The 26618-nt window shown below is 40.7% G+C and overlaps 1 protein-coding gene across 1 annotated transcript in view; it reads right to left on the reverse strand.

The window, feature by feature from the left end:
* The window catches only part of VAT1L (vesicle amine transport 1 like), an 88531-nt gene extending 64495 nt beyond the window's left edge, over positions 1–24036 (reverse strand). The window contains exons 1-3 of the mRNA XM_054049397.1: positions 23668–24036; positions 13795–13924; positions 8059–8274 (exon numbers count right to left, since the gene is read on the reverse strand). Coding sequence (XP_053905372.1) covers positions 8059–8274; positions 13795–13924; positions 23668–23900 — 579 coding nt within the window. The 5' untranslated portion in view covers positions 23901–24036. The remainder of the gene's footprint in view (positions 1–8058; positions 8275–13794; positions 13925–23667) is intronic.
* Between the last annotated feature and the right edge of the window lie 2582 nt (positions 24037–26618).

Below are 26618 nucleotides of genomic sequence, written 5' to 3' on the forward strand. Positions count from 1 at the left end.
CTAAACCAACCTAGCACTTATGTGATTAAACATGCATGACTACAATACCCCCAACAAAAAAACAAAACAAAACAAAAACCAACCCAGCAACAAAAGACCAAACCCACCAACCACTCTTTCCCCTCATAGAATTGTTAATATTTGGAAATAAATCTCCACGCATAACCACAGAACAGGTTCTTGCTTTCTGAAACTGAGAAAATAAAACATGAAAATCCAAATCTCATTTGACAACTAATTTTACCTTTAATAGGACTTAGCAGTCTTTGGATAAAGTGATCAGCTGTTTCATTGAAATAATCAATGTAATGATGAAGTATTTTTTTGAAACAGAATTAATCTTATTTCCAAAACCTGTAATTTTTATACTGCTTATCATGCAGAACATCACAGTAAGAGTCTTCAGAGAAATAAATGACTCAGATTAAAGTGCTTCTATGGAAATATAAGGAATCTCTCATAATATTGTACTTGGCATACAAGCAAGTTTCAATGGCGGTTTGATGGATTTTATTTACATAAACGTCAATTTATAGAACCAATATGTTGGGTCGCTACAAAATCTAATATAAATAGAAATATTGTGTGTGAATGTTTTAAGGTCCTGTTAAAAGGCCTGGCTTTTTTAAAGTTCAGCTACTCACCTGCAGAGTTGGAAACCTGTAGTGTTTTGCTAATCATACAGGAGAACCAAAAAAGTGAAATTTAAGAAACATTAAATTGAAATTGACAGTCTAGTTCCATTGTTTATGAATTTCATTCAATTTAGAGAAAAAGCATACATGATGAAAAGTAAATTATATTTTTAAGTAAGTTTATTTTAACAATCAAAGGTGTTACCAGGACCACAGAAAAGATTTTGTTTAAAAAAAAAATAAAAAAAAAAAAAAGATTTTTATCTTGACAACCTCCCTTTTGATCAAAATGGGCCAGATCTGCAGCTTGTATAAACTGGCATAGCTACATTGACTTGCTAACTTGCCCTAGCTGTGACTCTGACCCGAAATACCTTTAGCAAGGTTTCTGTGTATGAAATTTGTTTATTTGATAAGATATAAATTGAGTCCAGCTTTAAAACCCGAGTCAATAAACCATCTACAAAAGTTAATGCACAGTACAGCTAATATCTCAGAATTAGCATAAAAAAAATAAAATATCCTTCCATTAGTCTCATTTTTGTCAAATCTAGAGACACTGCTCAAGTCTTTTTTTAAATCATTCAGATTCAACCTTGCATTAAATTCCTGTTTGGGACTGAATGTGGATAGAACCTATTATTCATTATTAGATTTCCCCCCCTGGTATATTCATATTTAAAGGTGGACATATTCAGGATATGTTAGGGGATGAATGTGTTAAACAGACTGAATAGGAGGACTGTGGGCAAGGATTGTGTAATAGCCTCTCAGCATCTAGAATGAGATATCTGAGGTGCGAGGAGACATCAACCTACACAATAAGCCACTTCCTGAAGGTGTCATTTTCCAATTAAAATTTCCAGGGGAAATTGGAAGCCAGTAGAAAAGGCAAACATTGCTGAGTAGTGAAACGGAATAGGAGAAATTCAAACACTTGAACAGTTTTGGGATAGAAGTCTGATTTTAGTTACACGCAAAGAAAGCTTTTTTGATCAAAACAGGGATCCAAGAGTGATAATGGCCTCTTTTTACCCAAAGGCAGGCCTATTTTTTAAGCAGAAATTTGCAAATTTGCTTCCCCCCCTGCAAAATTGGACAGTTGTGTTCACTTTGAAACAAAGTGTGTAAATCAGCACTGCTCTATTAACATCAAGGGAACTATACCATTTTACTCCAGCTGAGGATCAGAACAAAAATGCAAGTCCCTATGTGATAAGATACAGATAAATAATAATAAGGGCTGCCTGCCTTTCAAATGACTCGGCAGGGGATTTAAGGAAGGGACTTGTCCTCTGGGGAGGCATGGCTGAAAGGGGCTTTTTCTGTGGCCTCTGGGGACTACAGCATGCTACGGTCAGGGGAATTGCTTTCTTTTGTGTAACTTCTTGAGTTCATGTGTTTGAATAAACTGTGCACTGAGGCAAGGGCCTCAGACAGTCTTTTGCATGGCACTAGTTCTTTCCTGGGCTGGTGACACGTTTCCTCACACTTTAATTGAGGCTTGCCATTTCTTCATGAATATTTTGCACAATTTCTGTTGCTAAGAATATGCCACGGCTTACACTTGCCATATACTCCTCATTCTGTTTCTCTCTTCTCACTTATTTAAAAATAGGATTCCCCACCCCCACATAAAACCTTACAGATTTGTACTAAGGTTATGGAGGAGCAGTTTTCAATAGCTAAACCAAAAAATTCCATCATCGCTCACGTAGATTGGGTCGCTTGGAAAACGTGTGCTGCAGCGTCTGCAAATTAAAATAAAGAGTACCTGACAAACAGTAAGCAGTGCTGTCGTTATGACCTAGAAGAGCTGTCCTACCAGTTTTACCCTTCAAGTTCAAACGTATGAGGTTGCATCCAGAACTTACTCATGCTGCTTGCACTTCCTCTGATGTTGAACCCGAAAGCGAAGGTCACATCACAGCTATAGGGTTGCAATCAATGCCTCTGCATGAGCGTAAGTTTAATTTTAGCTCATGTGAAACTGAAATACTAGTGCAAGAGAGCTACTAAATATTAACTCCTAACAGTATCTGGAGGTTCAGTGATGAAGTGGTGCAATTTACACCCTTATGGCTTTCAGCGGGTGTGCAAAACATGGGCAATGCATGTATAGAAGATGGAAGGGAAGGATAAAAACCCAGAAAAATAAGACTATAGGGTAAAGCAGAGCCCTGTCCTTCTGCTTCCTTCTCTTTCTCCCTTCCCCTGCCACAGCCTCTTTGTGTGCCAGTTACACTAGTTTTGTATGTTTACTGATGCTAAATAATGGCCAACTACACTCTTTCACCACTAACACTGTCCTAGTCCCTGGGTTTAGCAGGGGGCCTTGATGAAATATGTTTTTTTTTTTTAAAAGCTGCGTCTTGTAGCATCATGCAGGTTGCTACCAGACTCCTCTTCCAGGCTCGCTCTGTTCCATGAGTCTCTTCCCCCTGTATCCTCTGCAAGTAAGTTTCAGGGTGGCAGGGGAGGGTCCTGTGCCCAGGGGAAAGCAAAGAGAAGGGCTGGGACCAAGGCATGAATGCCCAGCAGCTGGGTCAGGTCTATTTTCTCAATAGGCCAGGAGAAGAGATGGGGAAAAACACAACCCTCCTGTCAATAGGCTTGACCCTGCTCCATTGTAGTCAATGAAAGTTTTGTTATTGATTTCAGTGGGAGCAGGATCAAGCCCAATAGGAAGAGGATCCCGTCCACCTGTTGGCATTCACAGCAGAAGATGCCTGCTGCTCCCTCTTCCCTGACTTCTGAGGAAGGGCGGAGAAGTTCCCTTAGCCTCCATAGAGAACAGAATCAACTGAGAGTGTATGAAGAGCAGGGGGGGAAAAACAGAGAGAGGAGAGAGAATGGGCTGTAAACTGGAATAGGTGGGGCTCTTTTATGTTTTGTCTCAGGCCCTATAAATCTTGGCTTGAAGTCCGGTCACATCCACCAGAGGAATGTATGAATTACACCAGCATTTGTAAGTAACTCAGAGAGATTTTCATGGGAGTAGCTCTTGCTTTAACCAAGTCTGCAGGAACAATCCTCTGCCTTACTGAAAGCACTTCCTATGGTAATACCTAAGCGCTCACCATGGTCACATTGTGCAGCTCTTTCTATGGGTGTAGAGGATGAAATGCTGTACTTTGAGGTCTAACCATATTAATCTATGTAATGCAGCAAGGAAATGATTTAATAAACAAACAGTGATAGGACGAGTTTACCCTGAAAAATGACCAAATGTTCTGAAAGGCCCGGTGGGACCATAATGTATCATTTTTAAAGGATTTCCCAACTGTCTATAACTGAGTCAACTAAGATTTGTTAACATGGAAGCATTTTTCTATTTAACTGGGCAAATTGAGTTTCTAGGTACTTATACCATACTCATCACAGCTGAATGCAAGAACCTATTATGTCAACAAGTATCTGAGGGTAATAAATTAATCACACAGATGAAATTTAAGTTTAGAAAAAAAGGGGCATGGTTTCTTCCAAGATGGACAAATAGATCATGGATAGAAAAATCAGATCAACACTGTTTTTTTATGTCTGAACATACAACTTCCTGCATTAAAAGCAGAAATTAATTTAATGTGGGATTTTTCAAAGGCGATCAAAGTTGAGATAGTTCCACTCCCATTTAAATTATGACCAATAAGCAAAGCTAGGCTAATGCTGAGTGCTTTTGAGAAATACTACCCTTAATAAAATAAAGCTAAACAAACCATAGCTAGAGAGATTTTTTAAAAATCTTTTTTCTTAATGTATCCCTTATGGCACTATTCTCATAGCACTTCATTTTCAGCCGAGCCTTCATTTTGAAGTCCACAATTTTGAGGGTGCAACTTTGCACTTAATTCAGCAAGGCTTTTAAGTATTTGCCCACCTTTAAACTCATGAATAGTCCCATTGAATTCACTAGGATTTCTCATGTGCTAAAAGCTAGGCACATACCTAAGTACTTTGGTGAATGGAGGCCTAAAACAGGGAGCATGACAAGCCTTCTCCTTGGAGTCTCTTCATTGCTTTGAAAGTTATTGATCATGACTGACCAGGCATACTGCAACATGCCCAACACACACAGTATTTTTCCCAGGGAGTTTTCACTCCTCATTTAGGCAACAACCCTGAGCCAGCTTCTTCCAGCTGGCCCATTACAGTTGGTCCTGCTTTGAGCAGGGGATTGGACTAGATGACCTCCTGAGGTCTCTTCCAACACTAATATTCTATGATTACCTTCCTCACACCCAACTCTGCCCAGACTAGCAGCAAACTGAATTCTCCCAACAAACGAAAACCTGGAACAAAAATCTCTACAGCATTTGTCCGGTCTCTCCCCCTCAGGAGTTCCTACTTGGGTGGGGTTTTCAATGATACCCCACGTTTTAGAGGCAGAGTCAAACAAGCTCCATCTTCTTCCAAGCCTAGGAGAAGCTAGAAGGCAAGTAGCTCTCTTCCAACCAGTGTCCTGCCCATGATGAAGGAATAGGTAGATTATATATTGGCCTCCTTCCCAGAATGTGTCCTGATTGACTGAGAGAGGAGACAATGCTGCCCTGTTCTATGCTACAAAACTCCTGGTTCCAGGCCCTAGAAAGATTAGTAACCTTAAATTTTTCAAGAAACCAATTTTTATCCTGTGACCACTTGATGTCTCCCAGTATCTGCTTGTCTGGCCCAGAACTCCTGGAATGGGGATTACCTGGCCCCAACACGCCCCCCTCTGACTTTAAAGAGACAGTATACCCAATCACAGTGAGCATATCCCCAAACAGATATTAGCAGAGGGACAGCTACTATACTAAATATCACAAGGATTTCTTTTAAAAACAACAACAAAAAACAAACAGGCAATATATGCACAGAGATCAGTGGGAGTTTTCTCTGGCTCCTGCCTATGAAAGGGCTGCAGGATTTGTCCCAGAGGGCAATCCAAAAATGAACAGGCAAGAACTTAACAATCAACAAGTGTTCTTATATAAAATGCCTGAAGTAACTAGAATAATGAACTAGTATTGCTGAGAAAGGAACAATTGCAAAGTTCTTGTACCACAGGGGGTCTATTGTCTTGTTAAATTATTCAGGAATTTTTATGACATTTAGAAACCAACTGGACAATCTTTTCACTTGCTGTCAACATTAATGGGCTTTGCATCCGTTAATACAAGAGCACAGAAAATATCTTTTCTCAAAGTGATTTGAATGCTGGTTTTCCTGTATTATTAAATGAGGAACTTCCTGGGAATCATTTGCTCAATGGATACTGTTAAATTTTCAGTGGTTTAAATACATGGAGTATTAGAATTGGGCCCACTAGAATCTGGGTCTGTCAGCACATTCACTGTAAGACTCGGCTTCAGTTAGTGAGGTGAAACCTTCCCCCCCCCCCCCCCCCACACACCCCCGCAGCCTCAACAGTGAAGTTTTACCTGTAAGGTCTGGAGAGACAACATGGTCTGGATATGAGACTAGGAATCAGGCATATCAATTATTTTCCGACTATAATCCTCCATGCCCTGCCACCAACAGAGCTGGCTGGCTACAGGGGGAAATGCACAACACATCACCTGTGTAGATATAGTAACCAAAGCCCTTCCCTGCAAGCCAGCTAGCTGTGGAAATCACTGTGTGCCTTGGAGGTGCAGTATCTCTGGAGCTCCCACTGCAGTGCAGATCTGCAAAGTCCTGCTTAACCTCTGGCCTACTGGCCTGTGTATTTGGGTAATTTAACCAGAGTGGGCAGAGCTGGTGATAGACTCCTTCCCTCCCCTCATAACAGCGAGTCAGCATTTCTTCTGCCCTTAGCTCCTCTAGTGATAGACCCAGAGAGCACTGAGCAACTGTCAGGAGAAAGGCAGGCGGCTGCTTCCCTGTCCAACAGCAGCAGACACTCACAGGAGGAACCCAGCATGCAGCCCACATACATGGGAGAAGCCGCCTCTGTGTGGGGAACAAGGGACAGTTAATGGAGTAAAGGAGAGAGAGAGAAAACTGATGAAGGGGGTGGATGGAGAAGGCAAGGAGGAAATGGAGAATTGATGGAATGTAGCAGGAAGGATTTATACATCTGCATTGGGTAACTGATGGGTGTAGGAGGAGACAATGGATTTGTTGTTTCCGAGGGACCACCCTTTGGGATTCTATGCAAATTTGCATATTAATTTATACAGAAATGTCTACATGGAAATTTCTTTCAAGCTTTTTGCTGAGCCCCCGTCGGCAGCTCTTCTCCCCCGTCCAATCTAGTGCCTTAAATGAAAACCTCAGTCATAAGTTATTACGCTGACAGCAAAGTGCACAGTTTCCCTTAATATGCAGCCCTATGTTATTTTAACAGTTCCAAATTCCACACTAAAGATTAATATTAAACAAAGTAGGCCATAATTCCCTAGCCCGTACGGCACTGAACTGTAATAAGATTATAAATTCCAGTCATTTACTGGAGTATTCCAAGAGGGTTGTTCATTGCAAGCAGGATTATCTTTGGCTACAAATATTGTGTGTAAAGAGCTGATGAATTTATTCCTTTAATTACAGCCTATCTTTTAGAAGATTCTGGAAGAAGAGGTAAGGGCATAAAATCAAGGATAAGGTGTTTGAGGGCTGCCAGATGGTAGAAGACTATGGAATATTAATTTAAAATAAATAAATAAAGACAATTTTGAAGAATAAAGGACAGAACTCCAGTTGAGAAGGCAGAGATCTACTGCAGTTCCTGAGTGGATAAACTATCTAGTGAAAGGCCCCTTAGTTTAAAGATACAAAAATTCTACTGTCTATCTTAATTTTAAGCACATGGTTAGGTGCTTTCCTGAATCAGAGCCTACATGATTTGTAATACAGACCTGCTGACTCCTTGTTTGCTGGTTGGCTAGTGTCGTGTTCCCCTGAATCCATCCAGCTGGTGCTTTGCTCAGGCAATGTGTACTTTGTTGCAGGTATCAGACTGTAACACCCAGTAGCCACTGCTCACTCCAACTCTGCTTGTCTTTTATATATTATTGACTTCAGGCCTGGCCTTAGAAAGTCCTACAATGTTTTTCTTTGCTGTGGAAGATGTAGCTCCCCGTTTCCAGGTTGTGCGCAGAAACAGAGAGAGCATTCTGTGCATATCACCTACTCCCTAAACACAGATTCGCAGGCAAAATTTCTATCCCTTAATCAATATCTGCTCTTTGAACTCTGCCTTCCTACTTCATTTTTTGTTTGTTTATTGGGATAGCCTCTTGTTTGGCTTAAAGCTCCTATCTAATCAGTCCTTGGATACGTTTAATATTAGGTAGAGATGGGAAACAGATAAAAACCCTTACAACACATGGGGAAGTTTAGATCAGAATCCAAACTTCAAGACTCAGACCCCTCTTGAGTATTAACACATTTCAGACCATTTCAGTTAGTCACATGACAAGAAGAATTAAATGCACTAACTTACCACCCCACCTCCTGCAGAGTGAACCAGCACAGACATGCCTTCTCTTAGGTTGGCCACTTCAAAGAGCATCATGTAGGCAGTTACAAAGTTCATAGGAAAGGCAGCAGCTTCAGAAAAACTCATGTCATCAGGAATCTTGTAGACAAATTCTACTGGGGTACATACTACTTCAGCCCATGCGTTGTAGTTTACGAAAGCCATTACTCTGTCTCCAATCTGCAGTAACAGAAAGAATGACATTGGGATTATTAAGATAGTAAGCATGCACATCTGAATGCTTACAAAATGCTATAAACATTGAATCCATGAATAACTGTATAAGAATATAAGTGACATGACCAAAGGTTCTCCCACCAACCTTCATGGATGACAGGTTGTCCACAGAACTGCTTCTGCCACAGTGATTATGAAGCACCAATGCTTGTTGCAGCCCAGCCTTGGGCTCTTTAGGATTTCCAGGGGCTTTTTGGATCAATTAAAATTTTTATTTAAAAACAAAAACACAACTCTGCTTCAGGTCTTTCTTTGCTGGTTTGTTTCTTTGGTGAAAATTTAATCAGGATTAAATTTGCAGGCAATACTAACACTGGAAAGGTAGCTAACACAGGAGGACCAAACTACAAAGTGACATCAAAAGATTTTAGCAGTGGGGTGTCGAAGCTGCAAGGGGAGCTTTGCTACTAATGAAAGCAAGTCCTGTATGTGGTAGCAGGGCTAGGAGAGCACCAACACAAAGTGAATGGACATGACTAAGCAACCCCATCTAAAAGGGAGTTTATTTTCACCTGGCCTTCCTAATCTTAAGAATTTTTCACAAGCTACTTTTCCAGGCAATACATTTGCTGAAGGCGAGGTGTGGACATCAGAATGGGAGGCCTTCTATTTTAAGAAATAAACCACAATATGAAAGTTTGAGAATCAATGATTTAGCCTTTTACTTTAATGCTAGCATTATCTGTTTACTTTGTAGTTATATTATTCTAAGTAGATATTTAAACTGCCTTTGCCTGCTGAAGATAATCAATATGTGACAAGGATCTTAACTACTGAGGCTACATTCTGCTCTGAACTATATCAATGTATTTCCAGAGTGACTCCCCTGAAGTCAGTATAGCTACCATGGGTTTAGACTTCAGTGACAGAACAGAATTTGAGCCTATAACTTTAAAATAGGACTTCAAACATCAATCTTGTGTCCTTTGGTTCTTATGCCAGCTTCTAAATCAATCAGCTCCCATCTGCAGGAATTAAAGGAGCAATGCAATCTTCTTTTTTCCTGCAACTGAAGACCCAATTATGATAGAAAAATATATATACACACACTAGTGAAAAACGCCTTCTATCAAATACAAAATGGAGATAAAATAAATTTGAAGATGGAGTGAGATTATATTAGCCACATTAAGTGCCTCTTGGGGATTGGGCTGAAGTGCAGGCACATCAATTTCATACATTTATCTAGAGGCCTTCATTGCAGTTTCAGATTCTGAGAATTCAGACAGCAATTCCGCATAGATAACCAAGAATAATAATATTAATGTCTGAAAATGTAAAGCAAATTCTCCTCACTTGCACGGGTATAGGAAAACTTCAAGAAGACTACACCCGGGTAAGTGAGAGCAGAAATTGGACCAACGGGATGACTCATGTGACTAAGGTGAGCAAAGTTTTGCCTCTATGCATTTAATTCTCCTTTGCTGTCATGCTTACAAAAGAAAACTTGACAATGATTAGGCAGCTGGTATGCTGAGACAGCTGCCTTAGAATACCTGTTTACAGTGCAAAAGCATTTTGGCCTCTCAAGATGCTTTCATCTCTTTGGCCTTGGGATACTGTAGGTTAGTTAAAATTTAAAGTGCTGGTGACAGTTCTGAAAGGCTTATATCTTGTTGGATGAAGTCGGTGAACACAACTGTCATTCCAATTTCACTGAAATTCCTCCTCCTTTTGAAAGGGTCCTTCATATTAACAACAGTTCTGCTGTTTCCCTCCCACTGTTAAAAAGGTGCCTAAGTTTTAAACATACAGTTTCTGCATAAGATTAATTGGCACAAGATTTTAGCACTTTACAGTATATATTCTATTACAAAAAAAAAATAGTTACAGAATTGAAGGGGTAGAGCACGGAGGTCCCTCCTGCCAGTTACTGAGGATGCTTTTACTATATTTTATAGTGTTTAACCAGCATGTCACTTCAGATCTTTGCAACTGAGCACCGCCACTGGAATTAAGAGCTTCTTAAATGGGAAGGGCCCGATCCTGTTTCCTGTGAAGTCAATAGGAATTTAGCTATTGATTTCAGTGGGAAGTAGGAACAGGCCCTTCAACTGCTGTGCTAAATGATGGTTTTTATTCAATGCGGAGAACATTTTTAGAAACCTCTATCAATGAGGGTTGCCATTAGAAGCCTGGATTTGTCATATTCTCAGGCAATGAAGAGATCTATTAAATTCCAGTTTGGCTATGCCAGAGATGAAAGGCTCAATTCAGTTGCAGACGCATGACCACGGGCCGAATCCTGCTCATATTAATCCTCCACAGCATGGAGTTCCAGTGACTTCATTGGCATTGCATGGAAATGGAGTCCACTTATGGGGAGAGATGTACAAGATTTGGGCGTTAACCTTTGGCCTTTTTGACCCTGCACACAAAGATGCCAGGTTGTGACGTGTGGTGCAAACATCAGCTCTCTCTAATTTTCATATACTGATTTTGACCTGAATGGTACATTTCCTGATCAGTGTATTCATATTTGTGTGTTTCAGCTTTCTTTATGGTCTCAGGTCTCTCTACTACATAACTCAGCCATTGCTGTCGTTATTTAAAATATGTCTAAAAATTACAAAGCCTTGTTTTAATTAGAGGATGGTTCTATCAGAATGAGCATGATCCACCCTGTTCATATCCATGCTCTTGATCACGATTTTTAAAGGAGACCCAATATAATCAGTCAGGCATAATTATATTCAAGCAAACATTCATATCCTATAGCTGTATGATTTCCATTTCAAAAGGATTAGAGAAGTTTAGACCAAAAAACGCAGACAAAAATCTAATCCAAAGCAGAATCTCATTATACTAGTTCTATACACTGGATTATTTCTCCTTAGCTTTATACAGAGTCTAACTCTTAAAAAAACAAACAAAGAATGCTAGATCTGCACATCTGAGAGCATAGGTTTCAGACAATGAAATTATTGTTTATAGGAAAAAGGTAGTTGAAAAGCTGTGATTCCTTGAAGGAAAAAATAGTTCTAAGCAATACTAGCCTCGTTCCTAATGAGACCCTATTAGAAACCAAATGGACCATGGTCTGTCATGTAACTGAGCACTGTTCACAAAGCTCTTGTGGAAGAACAATAATGCTGCCTAATAAAGCTCTCCTTATGCAATATCTACTTAAATGAGAAAAAAAATACAATAAGTATCAAAAAAAAGGAGGCCGGATTATTTCATTATTTCTGCAACATGTTTTGTCAATGTAAGAATGATAAAATAATTGACACATGCCCAGCAGTCCTGCTTCAGGAGAGTCACATCTCCATGTTGCATTCGTTCAGCAGGATTTGCATGTAAATCAAGAAAATACTGTGGGAAGTTAAAAAAGAAGGTTTCAGCTAAGAGAGATGTTTAACATAAATGATGGAAAACAGAGTGGGATGCTGTACATTTTACACATAATACAGGTGCTTTAAAATACCTGGTGCCAGCTATGGGATGAGATCGTATGAGATCCCTGTTATTTTAATTAGTTGTCATTTAACACTGTACAACTAGGGTGAAATTCACCCTTCCTTGCATGAAGAGTGAGTAAATTATTATTAGTCTTATCCGAGTGCTTAGAGTCTCAAAGCAGAATGAGGGCTCTGTTATTTTAGGCATTGTACAAACACAGCATAAGAGAGAGAGTCCCTGAGTTTACAATCTAATTTAAGTCAAGACCCAACAACTGGGACTAAGCAACAGTGGGAGTGTATAGGGGAGGGGGGAGGAGGGTAACAGTGATAGGAAATATGGTTACACAGACGGACTATGTGTAAAATTAGCAGATTTCTAGTCCAATTATTTTGACTCTTTTAACATATAAATAAAAAGGGAATATAAATGATCTCAGCCGTGTCTGCTGGCTTCCTGCCTAGTCATTACCAGTTGGCAGCGAATCATAAGCATCATGGCAGAAGTGAGTCTTTAAGAGGAATTTGGAGGAGGTGGCAGTACTGGCTGTATGGATTAGTTCCAGCAGGGCATTTTCATGCATAAGGGGCAGTAAGGAAGGAAGCACAAACTTATCTGTGGGAGAAACAGACCTGTGAGTAATGGAGGCTGCCATCATTGGCAGAATAGGAGGCAGCAGGGCAGGATGGTTAAATGGGTAGGTAACGAAGGAATGGCCAAATTGTGAAGACTGCTCTGCCCACTGCCTCCACAACACCATTATATCCCAGAAGGTCCGACATGGGGCCGCCGGGCACATCAATGAATTTCACCTCTGAGATAATAAGACACGCTGCATATCAAATTGTTTTTCATAACAGGAATTACAACTCAGTTATCATTTGAAAATGCAGTCTCATTTATAGCGTTTGTCACACTCGGTGCCAATATCAGAATCAGAAGAATCTTGAAGGCCTGTGATCATATTAACTTTGATCATATCAACTAACTTTGGCTAGCTGGACCAAGGGGAAATCTAAAACGCAACAATGATAATTAACAACAGTTAGCACTCATATAAGGTTTTTCATCTTCAAGGTGCTGGGCCAGCATTGAAGTCAGTTTGCTTTGCAATAGAGCTTTCAGTACCGGAAACCGGAGGATACATTAAAACTTATTTCAACTTCTGCGTGTTAAAAGAATACTTGCCCCAAAGTGCCAATCTGGGCAGGTCTTTAAACACAATATAGCAGTCTAAAATCTTTTAAAAAGGAATTTCTAGAAATGGGATAAACCGATGAAAAGTAAAAAGACTCTTGATGCACTAAAAAGAAAGAAGTAATAGAAATTTTCCCCATTAAGGAAGATTACAGTAAGACAGTGTTGAACAGAATATATACATAAGGTTTTGGATAAGCTGGGGAACTTTTTCCATGAATTTAAATTCCCCTCTGGAGAAACCGATCTCATTCTGATTAAATACAGTTCTTCACTAATCAAGGTTCAGATCAGTGTGGTTTTATCTTAGCTTACTAGACTAGAAAATTATTTCTGTAGGAACTGTCTGCTGATAGTTAATGGCCCAGTTCTGTCCCTTCACTCCCTAGTTAGTTGGATAGTTTCTTACCCTGCATTTTCAATAGGGCTACTTGCAGAATAAGGGCTTGTCTATGCGGTGAGTTAGTGTGTGGGAAGCCAGGGTATAAATCTACAGCACCCTGGCTTGCTGCACACTAACTGGCCATGTGGCCCCTGCTCCAGGGCACTAAAAATTCCCTGGTGGGCTTTGACATAGTCCCATTTCAAGCTACTTTTAATGTTTCAAACAGGAATATGGCAAAGCCCACTGCAGAAATTTCAGTGCATTGTAGGAGGGTCCACAGGGCCAATCAATGTGCAGCAAACTAGTGTGCTGTAGAATCCCACCCTGGCTTGCTGACCACTGACTCACTGGGTCAGAGAAGCTTTCAGATGCTACTCAAAGTGAGCAAGGGTGGCAGAATCTGGCCTTAAATCCTTTCTTCTCCACTCCTAGTGGAATGCTGTTTCCTTGATCACACTGCAAGATAAAGGAAATATTACCTCAAACCCTGCCACACTGTCCCCCAGAGCTTCTATGATCCCAGAACACTCAAATCCAGGAACAAGTGGTGTCTTGGGAGGATTGTCGATATTCCCCTGCCGCACCATCAGATCAATGAAGTTTAAACCACTGTAAACACAAGAAAAAACAAAATCAAAACACTAACATGGGAGTAGGAGGGAGAGAAACTCAGCCGGGACAATGAAAGATGCTGAAGGCTTCCATTATTCATAATGCTGCATTGTTCTGCACATGGGTAGGCAGGTGTGCAGAGGGAATTCACATCTTCTCTCATGGAAAAACTTGGCTGTAAGTAAGCTCTGCATGGGCTGTCTTGGAGGTAGGGCTACTAGATCTGTGATTACACTGAGCTCCTATGCTTAGAGGTTGCACTGGAGTCATAACTACTGTTTCAGATCAGAGATCATTACCACCTGGATCAGAGTCAGATCAATGATCTAAAGATGAAAGGCTCCTTCTCATTACTAATCCCCTGAGATATCTCATGACGCTTTACAAGACATTTTGAATTATTGTGAAATACACACCCATCTTTCACTATTAAAAATATGTAGCTCTGTAAAAAGCAGACTACTTCTGTAAATAAGGATGGTTAGGCTATTCCAGGTACATAGAGCACATGCAGGGTTGGTACGGTGAGGTCTCAGCATTACTGTTGTAAATCTACGTGTGAGCTGAGGGACATGTCTACCTGAACACTGACTGTGGAACATGCTGGACTGTAAATCTATAGCACTCCAACATGCTGCACCCTAACTGTCCATATGGATCCTGCTGATGGGCACTAAAAGTTCCCTAGTATGCACTGATAAATGGTGGTTTATTTCAGAGAAAGGACAATGCAGTGATTGGAGATATTCTTTAAGGACTTCAAAAAATTGCAAACAGTGAAGTAATATTTGTTAGGAGTTTGTATATCATCCACTGATATATGCTATAGATATTTTGGGCCAGATGCAACCTTGGTGTAACTGCACTTAAATTGCTGGTGTAACACCAGGGAGGAATCTGCTGTTATCTCGGCAAGGAACAGCATCGTTAGTGAGAATTTATTAAACATCAAATGGGATGTTATCATCAATAAACTATTATAGACGCTCTTGCACCTGATCATTTTAAAACACTCTTTGCAAAAGATTGATTTAGGTCTTTGAAATCTCATGTGGGCGGCTGCTCAGAAGAATCACTGATGACTTTTCCTTGTATGCTCAATTTTGTGAAAATCATGAGGCCTCCTTACTTTGTCTTTATATCCCATATTTATTAAAATAAAAAATAAAAAATAAAAAAGCACAGGTATTTTTTTTTAAAGATACCAGGGGGGAAAGTATTTTGTTTATCCAGTGCCTCATTGTATAGATTCCAGACACATCAAACACCATGCACACATTCTGAAGACTCCTTACATTTATAACTAGCTAGAATATACTACAGCCCTAATCTATTGTTTCAGAGCATAGCCCCATAATTACTGCCAGCCAGAAAAGATGTATACCGGGGCCCTGTATTCTGCAAAGTTATGCACGAGTCATCTCTCACACGCAGATAGACCCATTGACTGGTCACACACAAAGTCACTCATGCATGTTTGCAAGATCAGGGCTTTCATCTGGGTTACTAACAAAGACATGGACAACTCTGATAAACATAAAACAGGATAAAGACAAAGTGACACATGAAACCATGACAATTCATGGTGAGATCTAGGTCATTAGGAACTTCAGTGGAAATTCCATCTAATGTAAACATTGATGGCAGTTGTGATAAAATTTTAAAAGTGCCCTCAACCCATTCTGGATTTGTGCATGAGAAAGATTATGGGCCACTTTTGGAAAATACAACTTTGAAAACTGAAGTTGCAGAATTGGCATGTGTGTCTCATGACTGACAAAGTCATAGGGATATCATTTTCATGACATTTCAATGGCAAGTTTTTTTATCCCAACTGTGCCCATCTTCTCTCCTGGACCCCATGGGAAGCATTATTATATCCTTTCTACAGAAGGGGAAATGAAGCTAATCAGCTTGCTCAAGGTTACATATGAAACCCTCAGCAGAGCATGGAACTGAACGTTGGTCCTACCATCCCCTAAGCCAGCACCCAAACCACTGGGCCATCTGTCCTCCCTGAAGACCCAGAGGAAAGATAAAAAGACAGTTGTACACAGTGATTGCACTAAGCCTACAGTGAGAATTATTAGCAGGGGCACAGCACATTGCAGGTTCGAGACTTAAAAATGATTGCAGAAAGGCTGCATCTGATCAGAAAACTATCAAGGCAATTCACCTTCTGTAATGTTAGGTATAGGGTAGGAAAATTCTGAATGATAAAGAGCTTTTGGGACTATTTAAGAGAAAGTGAAGGACATACACAATGATCACCATTTAAAAACAATATTTACACACATGGTAGGCAACACTGCTCACAAATGTTAACTTCATTGGAGACCATTGTCTAGATCTTTTCACAATTCGAGTGCTTTACAAAAGTTATTTAATTAACCTTTCCTATATTCTACTCTCACTGGGTAACTGGGGATGGAGTTGTGATGTAAGAACAAGCAGAGGAATTGGGGTTGTGATATTAGAGCAGGCAGGGGGCACCCAGACAGACGTGGCTATGACTGTGGCTATTTGAAAAACATGATTTTATGTATATATCATCACACCTTACTGCACCAGCACCTATGCACCTACTCATTCTGATGGAATTATTTGACAGACATATTTTTTGAATGGGAATGTTTTCAATTATGAATCTGACTACATAACTCTAGCAAACCAATTCCTTGCCTTTTGTCTTTATCCCCAGGAAACAGCAGCAGCATTAATACAAAATTTCATCCCTATTAAAATAAACTTGTTACTAGAACAGGATTGGGAAGGAACACGAAGGTGTAGAATTAAAAAAAATTAGGGAGGTCAATTAATCACAGTTAACTCAAGCAATTAACGCAAAACAAATTAACTAGATTAAAATGTTTGTGATTTATAGTTTAACAATACATGAAAACTGCAATTATAGAATACCAACTGAAATTTACTATCAGTATTTTTGGATGTTTTTCTACATCTTCAAAAATATTTATTTCAGTTACAATACAAAGTGTACAGTGCTCACTTTATGTTATTATTACAAATATTTGCACTGTAAAGAAACAAAATAAATAGTATTTTTCAATTCACCTCATACAAGTACTGTAGTGCAATTTCTTTATCATGAAAGTGCGCCTTACAAATGCAGAATTTGTAGTTTTTTAAATAACTGCACTCAAAAACAAAACAATGTAAAACTTTAGACCCTACGAGTCCACTTAGTCCTACTTCTTGTTCAGCCAATTGCTGAGATAAACAAGTTTGTTTACATTTACGGGAGATAATGCTGCCCTCTTCTTATTTACAATGCTTCCTGAAAGTGAGAACAGGCATTTGCATGGCACTGTTGTAGCTGGCATTGCAAGCTATTTATGTGCCAGATATGCTAAACATTCATATGCCCCTTCATGCTTCAACTTGTAGGTCTTTTTTAAAAATCTTTTCTACAGGGTAAATATTTGTAATAAAAAAATAATAGAAAGTGAGCACTATCCACTTTGTATTCTGTGTTGTAAATGAAATCAATATATTTGAAAATGTAGAACATCCAAAAATATTTAAATTGGTATTCTATTATTGTTTAACCGAGTGATTAATTACATCTATTTTTAATCTCACTATTATTTGCAATTATTTTTAATTGTTTGACAGCCCTAAAATAATTGTGATATTGGGGTATATAATGAAAAATTTTGAATTTATTTAATTAATTATAATTTAATTCATAGCTGAGAAATCAAGTTTGATTTTGGCCCTGATATTTAAATACTTTAGTCACACACTATCTAACTTCTCTCCCCTTCATCACATTTTATTCTCCTGTATATGACTTGTTCACATATATTTTTGAATGTTCCTGATACTGTGTCAGGAGAAGTACTTTGGCTACATGCCATTTATCAAAAAGGGCAGTATAATATATGTCCAAATAGTGGCATCTGGGCAAAGTTTCATTTCTCTGACTTATTCCTGGCCTGATTTGAAACTCCATTTTCTATTTCCATTTCCATTTCATAAGGCCACGTGTACAATCCTCATCAACATCAATGAGGTAACTCAGGGCAGAACAGGGCTCGATGATGAGACCAGCAAACTCATTTTTAATCTTTAAATAAGCTTAAGATAAATTTGAACGCAAGAATCCAGAGGTAAATTGCTAGTCTATTAATTATCTGTGCAACATTAGGCCTCATGGAATCCCTTGTCAAAATTCTTTGTGTCTGCTCTAATTTGAAAGGGACAGGTTGGCTTCATTGTCTGGCACAAGAGAATAGTCTCCTCAGTCTTTTCTGTACAAACTTCTGATATTTGAAAGCTGTGGCCTCCATTTTATTAGACGTGGATGCTTTTGCTGAAATTTGGACAGTGGCTAAAGGGCATACTAAGAATAATCACTCAAATATATAATTGCTTTCCCTCTGTGAACAATAGGATACTAATACTGTTCTATATTACTACTTGTATGACAATCCCTGCTTATGATACATGTAGGAAGGAGACGTTGTCTTGCATAGGGGTTCAGAGGAGGTGTTGCTTTAGAGCTACAAAGTTCAGATCCAAACTTCCTCAAAGGTTGGGGAATGCAGAAAACTGTTTAACATTTAGAAGCTGACCACAGGGTGCAATCTCTTTGGTTAAAAATCTCAGGTAAAAGGAATATTAGCATGACTGTAGAGAATATTACAGGAGACTGAAGACACTTCAAGTCTGCAGGGACAATTCATTATGTTCCCCAGTGAACTACCTGAATGACACACTGGGGACATGGTTTGAAGACGAACTATTGATAAATAAGTGATTGCTTTACAGAATAGCTAGCTTTGGGGTCCTGACGGAAGGACAAGACTTCTGACTTTGGCTTAAGAAATATGCAGGAGTTAATAGAGGGTGGACTGTAGATAATGCAGTAGGAAAGTGGGTAGAGTTCGGTTCTGTTCTAACTGTAGTTTTCATTTTAAGTCAAAGTTTGGATGCAATTGGAGTCTGAGGAAGAAGGCATAGAATGACAAGTACCTACTCCCCAGGAACAGAGTATTCAGGCAGCGGTTCTGCCGGGACTAGCCTGTGAAATAGCAGCGATATTAATAAGCATGTCAAATAAGTTGAACTTTATGGGCTAAATTGCCCCCCCCTTGATTGTTCTGTCATCGGGCAGGGGTTTGCCCAATACAAAGTCAGCGGTGTATCTGAATTCTTAACCAAGTGCCACTGCAACTGCTTTGAGGCTCCACCTTCGTCTACTACTCAGTAGGAGCGTGGCATTTCTCGGCTCCCTAACATGGAGAGTGGCTGTATTACTTTTCCCTGACAATCTCTGCAGGTCTAGGGGTGGAGATAAAATATGTTTTCTTTACTCTTCCCCATCCAGTGCAGTTCTGCCCACTCCAGGACTCTGAATCGCTCAGTCCCTGGCCCCTATCTAAACACAATGCCAATGCTGCAGAGTGCCCTCTATGTCCCAAGTTGGGCTGGTACTATGTAATGGATCTGATTTTTTTGCTTACTCTGGTGTAAGTCAGGAGTAACCCATTGAAGTCACTGGGTTTATATCAGAGCAAATAAGGAGACAGTCAGGCCCTGTGGCCCAGATCCTCAAAGATATGTAGGTTCCTAACTTACGCTGAAATCAATAGACATTAATAGCCTAAATATCTTTGAGGACCTGGACCCATATTCCTAAAAGTATTCCTCCTCCCTTTGCCTGAATTATCTAAAACAGTGGTGAGCAACCTGCGGCCCGTCAGGGTAATCCGCTGGCAGGCCGCGAGACAGTGTATACATTGACGGTCTGCAGGCACTGCTGCCCGCAGCTCCCAGTGACTGCGGTTCACTGTTCCCAGCTAATGGGAGCTGTGGGAAGCGGCGTGGGCTGCACGGACGTGCTGGCTGCCACTTCCCACAGCTCCCATTGGCCGGGAACGGTGAACCGCAGCCACTGGCAGCTGCAGGCCGCCATGCCTGCGGACGATCAATGTAAACACTGTCTCGTGGCGCGCCAGAAGATTACCCTGATGCGCAGGTTGCCCACCACTGATCTAAAATGACTCCTGAAAACATGAAATCTCTCAATTTCTTTTTTTAAGAGGAGAGCTCATACTTTCCTTTTATTTAGAGAAAGGCATGAAATATGAATAAGACTATCTTTAAGAGTACATTTGACACTATGTGCCACTCTGTTACACATGGGATTTGTTTTACGTGCTTCTAATTTAGGAGACACCTCTGTTCTTTCACAAATGCCAAGAAGGCAAAAAGGGTCACCTCTGCCCCCCCATCTACGCATATGCATCATGAGGAGCAGCAGCAACAGCTACCATATCAAGATGAAAAATAAATAAAGGGAGGCAATTATATGAGATCATTACCTGTCTTCCGCTCACTGCTGTATTTGGGGTAGGTTTGTTCTAGCTGTTTATCTGATCTTGAAAACAGCATGAACTCAGGCATTTTGTTAGACACAGACAAAATAAACAAGTAAATATAGCAGTGCCGAGCTGCTCCATCATTACCAATCAAGAAATAATTATAGGGAATATGCAAACGCTGTGATTCAGCTTGGGCACTGACTATTGCTCCATCTCTTAGTCACTGAATGAGGCTAACGTATGACTCATCACAAAGGAAAGAAACTTTCAGGCAAATCATTGATATTTCAGGACTTCAAAGAAAAAAGTTATTCATCTGGCTTAGCATTAATAGCAACACTACAGTGGGTCCCAAGTTTCTCCTATTTATAGTACACTGAAACAGGAAGGTAGCATTTAACTGTCTTGATTCCTGCAATGAGTATGTACAGACTGTACAGGTACTTGTGCCTCTTATTAGGTTTTCTAACTAATATTTAGCAAAAGCTGTATGGTTGGTTTGATTCTACCCCCAAATCCCATCTTTAAAATCCCATTTGCTTGAGGCAGCATTGACATAATTAAATGTATTACTCAGAGTAGGCAATGCTAGAAAAGCTCATCCTAGATGCATTCTGCATCTTATATATTATAAAGAGCATGCTCCACTGGCCACAACAGGCATTTTCATCATTTCCTCAACCAATCTCCTAACCAAACCCATGCAACCAGCACCATTTCTACTCCCTGTTCTCTCTTTACCAGCTGCAAACACAAGGGTCAATGACCTAATCCCTTCCCATTAGTTGCTCAAAACAAGTTTTGGCCCCTTGATCTCACCCCTTCTGTCCACTTCCAGCTGAGAACAGACATAGGCCACGTAGCCTACCATAGCCATTCTCCAATCTGCACGTTCCTCCACCTTCAACTGTGCTACAGCTTCAAAAATATATAGCGTAATAAGTGATCCAAGCATAACTACAAAGTAGTAGTTTACTTGAGTGGCTCCACTGATACAAAAACAGTGGGTGTACACCCCCAACAGTTTATTAACAGTAACAAAACACTTCGAGTCTATTGAAAAGCTAAGTATTATTTTACAGCTAAGTATTCACTACACAGCTAACTACTGTTATTTGTAACACATAGAGGTCTGCAGTCTTGATGAAGAGGAAATTCACGTGCATACATGGAAGTAAGTCCTGTCAATCATTTAGGCATTTTAAAAGGAACACAGATACACACCACATTCAAAATTACAAATGTTAACTTTTAAATATTTAACGATTGGAAAAAAACCCAGTGAAAAGACATTACAGCTCTGATCAATATTAACCAAACCCTGATTTTACAGACATAAACCACCAAGCAAGTTTCACTATATTCAATATAGTCAGCATGGACTGGTTTTCATTTATTTCCCATAGTGCCCATAATCTGCAAGACACTTTAAAAAAAAAAAAAGAGGCAAAATCCTGTCCTGCATCTATATTAATCATTCAGGTTGCTGGAGAGCTGACCATAATTCACTGATGCAAGTGAGGAGGAAAATATACTCTCATCAGGAATAGACCAGCTGATTCACAAAAATACAATATGGAAAAACCAGTGTCTGACTGACTGAGAGCTACAGTCAATGTGTCTGTTTTGCAAACCTATCAGAACACAGCAGGTTCAGTGATACCCTTTGGATACACTGATAAAACAAAGTCATTGCCATAAACCAGTGTCCCTTTCAGTGTCGATTGTTTCTAAAATAAACAGCTCAGCCTTCACATTTATTTTCCACAAATGCCAAAGCATTTACATAGCAGCAGATTACCACTTTGTGATCACAGTGCTCTACTCCTCAGATTGTGTGCACAGAGGACCTAACTCCCTATGACATCTGAGAAAAATTCTTTGGCCTTTGTTATGCAGGAAATCAGACTAGATGATCATAATGGTCCTTCTGGCCTAAAAAATCCATGACTTCAAGGAAGTTCTGTGCACAGACAGATTCTAGGTTTTGGCCTCTCTTAGTTATAAATATGAGACTTAAGAACAAAAAAATCCAGCTTAGATTGTCTGAAAAACTGTTTTTAACAGGAAGGCTTGGACCAAACATTTCTAGATCCTGACTGGTCACTAACCACCCACCAATTCCTCACAAGAACTTTAGGGCGGAGGGGGGGGGAGGGCGGTTGTTTTGATCTGCTGCCAGTGCTCAAAGAGAAGCTTGAAGAAAAAAAAAAAAAAAAAAGGCAATGGTAGTGTCTAGTGAGGAAAAATAATGGCAAGTATCAAAAGGAAAGGTCATGCTACTCAGCAGTATAGCAACCAATCAGAGGTACACCAACATTTCTCAGATAAAAAACAAACCCCAACGTAGCTGGCCGAATAGTCCCAATTCGTCCAATCACCTCTGAAAAACTCAGATATTAAAAGCAATATTATTCTCTTTTTTTGGCATTAGAAGTGAAAGAACAACCGCTTGCAGCACAAACACCCATGACTTTGCCTTTATCCGTGGCTTATCTAGAGAAAATATATTTTGGTACGAACTGTTCTCAGTATAGATTTGCTCTCCGGAGCTGTCAAATGAAAATAAAATGTAAGCTACTGAAGTTAGAGAGAGATATGGGAAAGATGACCTGCGATGGGAGACAGAAACTGCCAAAGCAGCTCAGAAGTGGGGTTGAGAGAAAATGGTGAATGAGGGAAGTTAATGAAATAATTAACTGCCTTTTGACTTCAGATGGGGAGAGAAACCAAATCAAACACCCACAGAGAGCTCCAATTTGCAATTTCTGACACAGGGAAATTTAGGACAGCCTGCAAAATAGTAACACCTGAAGCTAAGCTTTACAGATACAGGGTCAGCACAAAAATCTGCTACACTAAACACTGCAAAGTCACAGGCCTGGGGGAGGGGTAACCAGTTTAATAGCAAGCACCGAGGTGGATTCCCATTTGCTGCCTGTCTCCTCTAACAGGAACTCAAAGGGGCAGGGAAACCAGTGCTTCACAGTGCAGAAATCAATCCCCAGAAACATCCCCAGACATGCATGTCAAGTTACACCATACTCTGCTGCTAGAGGCTCCCTGAGACTGTCAGAGCCAAGAGGAGGGAGAGGGGTTTAGAATAAAAGTGGCTGTAAAGAACATATGGAAATGCCCATTGAACCCTGTTCCCGGGCAAGAGGGCGGGGTGGTTATTTCCCTCTCTTTGACCCCATGCCCTTTCCCTGCCCCATGCAGTACAAGGACAGAGCCTTCTCCCTCTCCGGTCTTCCTGAACCGGACACGGCCCCACGCCCGCCCCAGACACAAATGCAACAATCACGATCACAAGATGCTGCCTATGGAGGGGATGTGGGGGGGTGGAGGGCGGGGGGGGATGGGGGGAGGCAGAGAGAGGCGATACTGGACCAGGCTTTGACTCGGATTTTGAGCTCCCCTTCCTGAGGCTCCGGCATGACTTTCTTGGACACCCGGAGCTTGTTGAGCCCCCCGAAGCCAGACAGCAGCACGGCTCGCATCTCCTTGGTGTCCCCTGCCCGCAGGCTGCTGCCGCCGCCGCTGCCCTCGGCAGCTTCCTTGCCTCCCTCCTTCTCGATCATCTGCTCCGTCTCGTCCGCTTTCTCCGCGCCTTCCTTGGCCATGGCGCTGGGCTGGTGGGCTGCAAAGCTGCGGCGGAGGAGGGGGCTGCGCTCAGCCTTGTCCGCCTGTTGAATGGGGGTGATGCTGGGATGTGCAATGGCTGCAGCTGGTTGAATGGGGCTCTGGTCCTTCCAGCCCTACCGCAATGCACAGAGTAGCTGCGCAGCACGAATCACCAGCCCCGCAGGTAGCCCCCGTGAGTGCCTATCCCAGTTAATCTATGACGACGAGTTGATCTGGTGCCAGGTCCCCGGGTATCTAGACAGCTCCCGGGCTGCATAATTTGACATGGGCAGAAGGGGTTGGTGGGGAAGCCCTGGGCTGGGGGGGGGGGGGGGTTATTGTCTGGAGATTCTCCACCCATTAGTAGGTGACCTCAGCCCAGGTCTATGTGGGCTTACTGCGCATTTCTCAGCCGGCCTGACAGTGGGTTATGTATGTAGGGCTGGGTTTGGGTAGGTATGAGTCAGCTATCCCTACTGACCTGCCCGGAGAGCGCTAAGAGAGGGGCAGGGGGCAGTATTCCCATAGGATTCCTCCCCTCAGATCATACTGCAATGAGAGCTGGCGGGAGAAGGGGGAGAGATTATCCTAACCCAGGGGTAGGCAACCTATGGCATGTGTGCCAAAGGTGCACGCGAGCTGATTTTCAGTGGCACTCACGCTGCCCGGGTCCTGGCCACCAGTCCGGGGGGCTCTGCATTTTAATTTAATTTTAAATGAAGCTTCTTAAACATTTTAAAAACCTTATTTACTTTACATACAACAATAGTTTAATTATATATTATAGACTTATAGAAAGAGACCTTCTAAAAACTTTAAAATCTACTACTGACATGCAAAACCTTAAATTAGAGTGAATAAATGAAGACTCGGCACATCACTTCTGAAAGGTTGCCGACCCCTGTCCTAACCCTTGTTGTCATCCTGATGGGTATAACACACTGTGCTCCCTTTCCTTGGGAAAGAGGTTTGCCTGCCTAAATACCTGAACGAAAATAGAGGTCAAATACAGACCTAGATAAAATGAACCAAGCTACCCAAGGACAGCCCTTTGAAGTGAATACTGCCCACCACTTAGTACCTTATGCTTTTGTGGTGTTTCATTTACAGCTGCTCTTCATTCTGGTGGGGAATCTCCAAGCTGTGTAAACCCCATTTCACCATCTTACACCCACCTGTGCATAAATATATAAATAAAGAAACTCATCTAAGGAAAAAACCTCAGACAAAACAAACCACTGTTAGTGGATCGGTGAGTTTTGCATGGTTTATATTAAAGCCCACCAGGCACTAGTGGAAAATTTTCAAAAATGCTTAAGTGATTTAGCAACCATTTCCAAAAGCAACTTAGGCACTTAGGCCCAGCTCCTCAAAGGGGTTTCCTCAATGGAAGTTAGGAGCCGAAATACTTTTGAGGATCTGGGCCTTAGGAGCCTAACTCCCATTGACATTCAATGAGACTCAGGCTCTTACTGAATGTATCCAACATGAGAAGTACTCACATACTTAAAGTGATGCACATGTTTAAGTGCTTTCAGAGCCTAAAGCAACACCTCATACAGCAAGAGAGGGTCCTGTGGCACCTTTAAGACTAACAGAAGTATTGGAGCATAAGCTTTCATGGGTGAATGCCCGCTTCATCAGACACAAGGACCCTCTGTTGCTTTTTACAGATTCAGACTAACACGGCTACCCCTCTGTTATTTGACCTCATACAGATGAGCATATGACCCACTGATCATTGTAGATTTCCCCAATGTACTGTAAATAGAAAAACATCCATGTTTTAATACCAAAAGCTACCAATTTTGTTCAGTTAACTGCAAAATGTCTCAATTCATACCAGTGATGGAGGTAGGACAGTGGTCATATTGTGCTACAAAGTTTGTCAGGACTCTGGCTTATGCATTCAAGGTACATTCATATTCCTTAACTTCTCAAATGCACATTTATGTGTCTCTGATTGTATATTTAGCACACAGTATTTAAAGGATGCAAAACAGCTTTAAAAGATGCTAATCATCAAATTATAATTAGTAATGTGTTGGTATAAGAAGATATTGGCACTCATGTACTACAGCAATGAGTGACAATATAAGACACTGATAGTCCTACTCCAGAGTTATTCTTTTCAGGAAATGAAAAGAGCATTGGTAGTTAGGCTGTGTTTAGAAAAGCTCTGAAAGCAGGACCAAACTCCCTTTTTTTCACACTACAATAGTTGGATTTTAGTCTTCAAATCCACCTCAATAACGCTTCAGAGGATACGTTTCAAATAAAATATTTACTAATGTTTGCTGAGGACCTATTTGAAAATGCTCCCTTTAGAAATTCTGATCTCAAAGTATGTTAGAAGTGGTGAATTAAGGTAGCTGTAATTGCAACTGATTATGAATTAATCAATTGTAATTGATGCAAATACAAACATTAATGAATATACATGATAGAAGCACATGACAATGGTCAAGATCTTCAGAGGTATTTGGGCATCTAACTCCCTTTGACTTCAATAGGAATTAGATGCCTAAATACCTTGGAGGATCTGAATCAATATGATTATCAGGTCACAATGAGGCTTTGCTTACATGCCTGGAATATCATTGTATTGCATGCACAGCTTGCTCCTTTTTATCCATCATGCATTTCCCTTAAGGGGTATTTTGTACAGACATTTTAAATGTAGCCATATTTTTACAAGTCAATTTAATGATATTCAG

The sequence above is a fragment of the Malaclemys terrapin genome, chromosome 14, assembly GCF_027887155.1.
Source record: "Malaclemys terrapin pileata isolate rMalTer1 chromosome 14, rMalTer1.hap1, whole genome shotgun sequence".
Classification (NCBI taxonomy): Eukaryota; Metazoa; Chordata; order Testudines; family Emydidae; genus Malaclemys; species Malaclemys terrapin.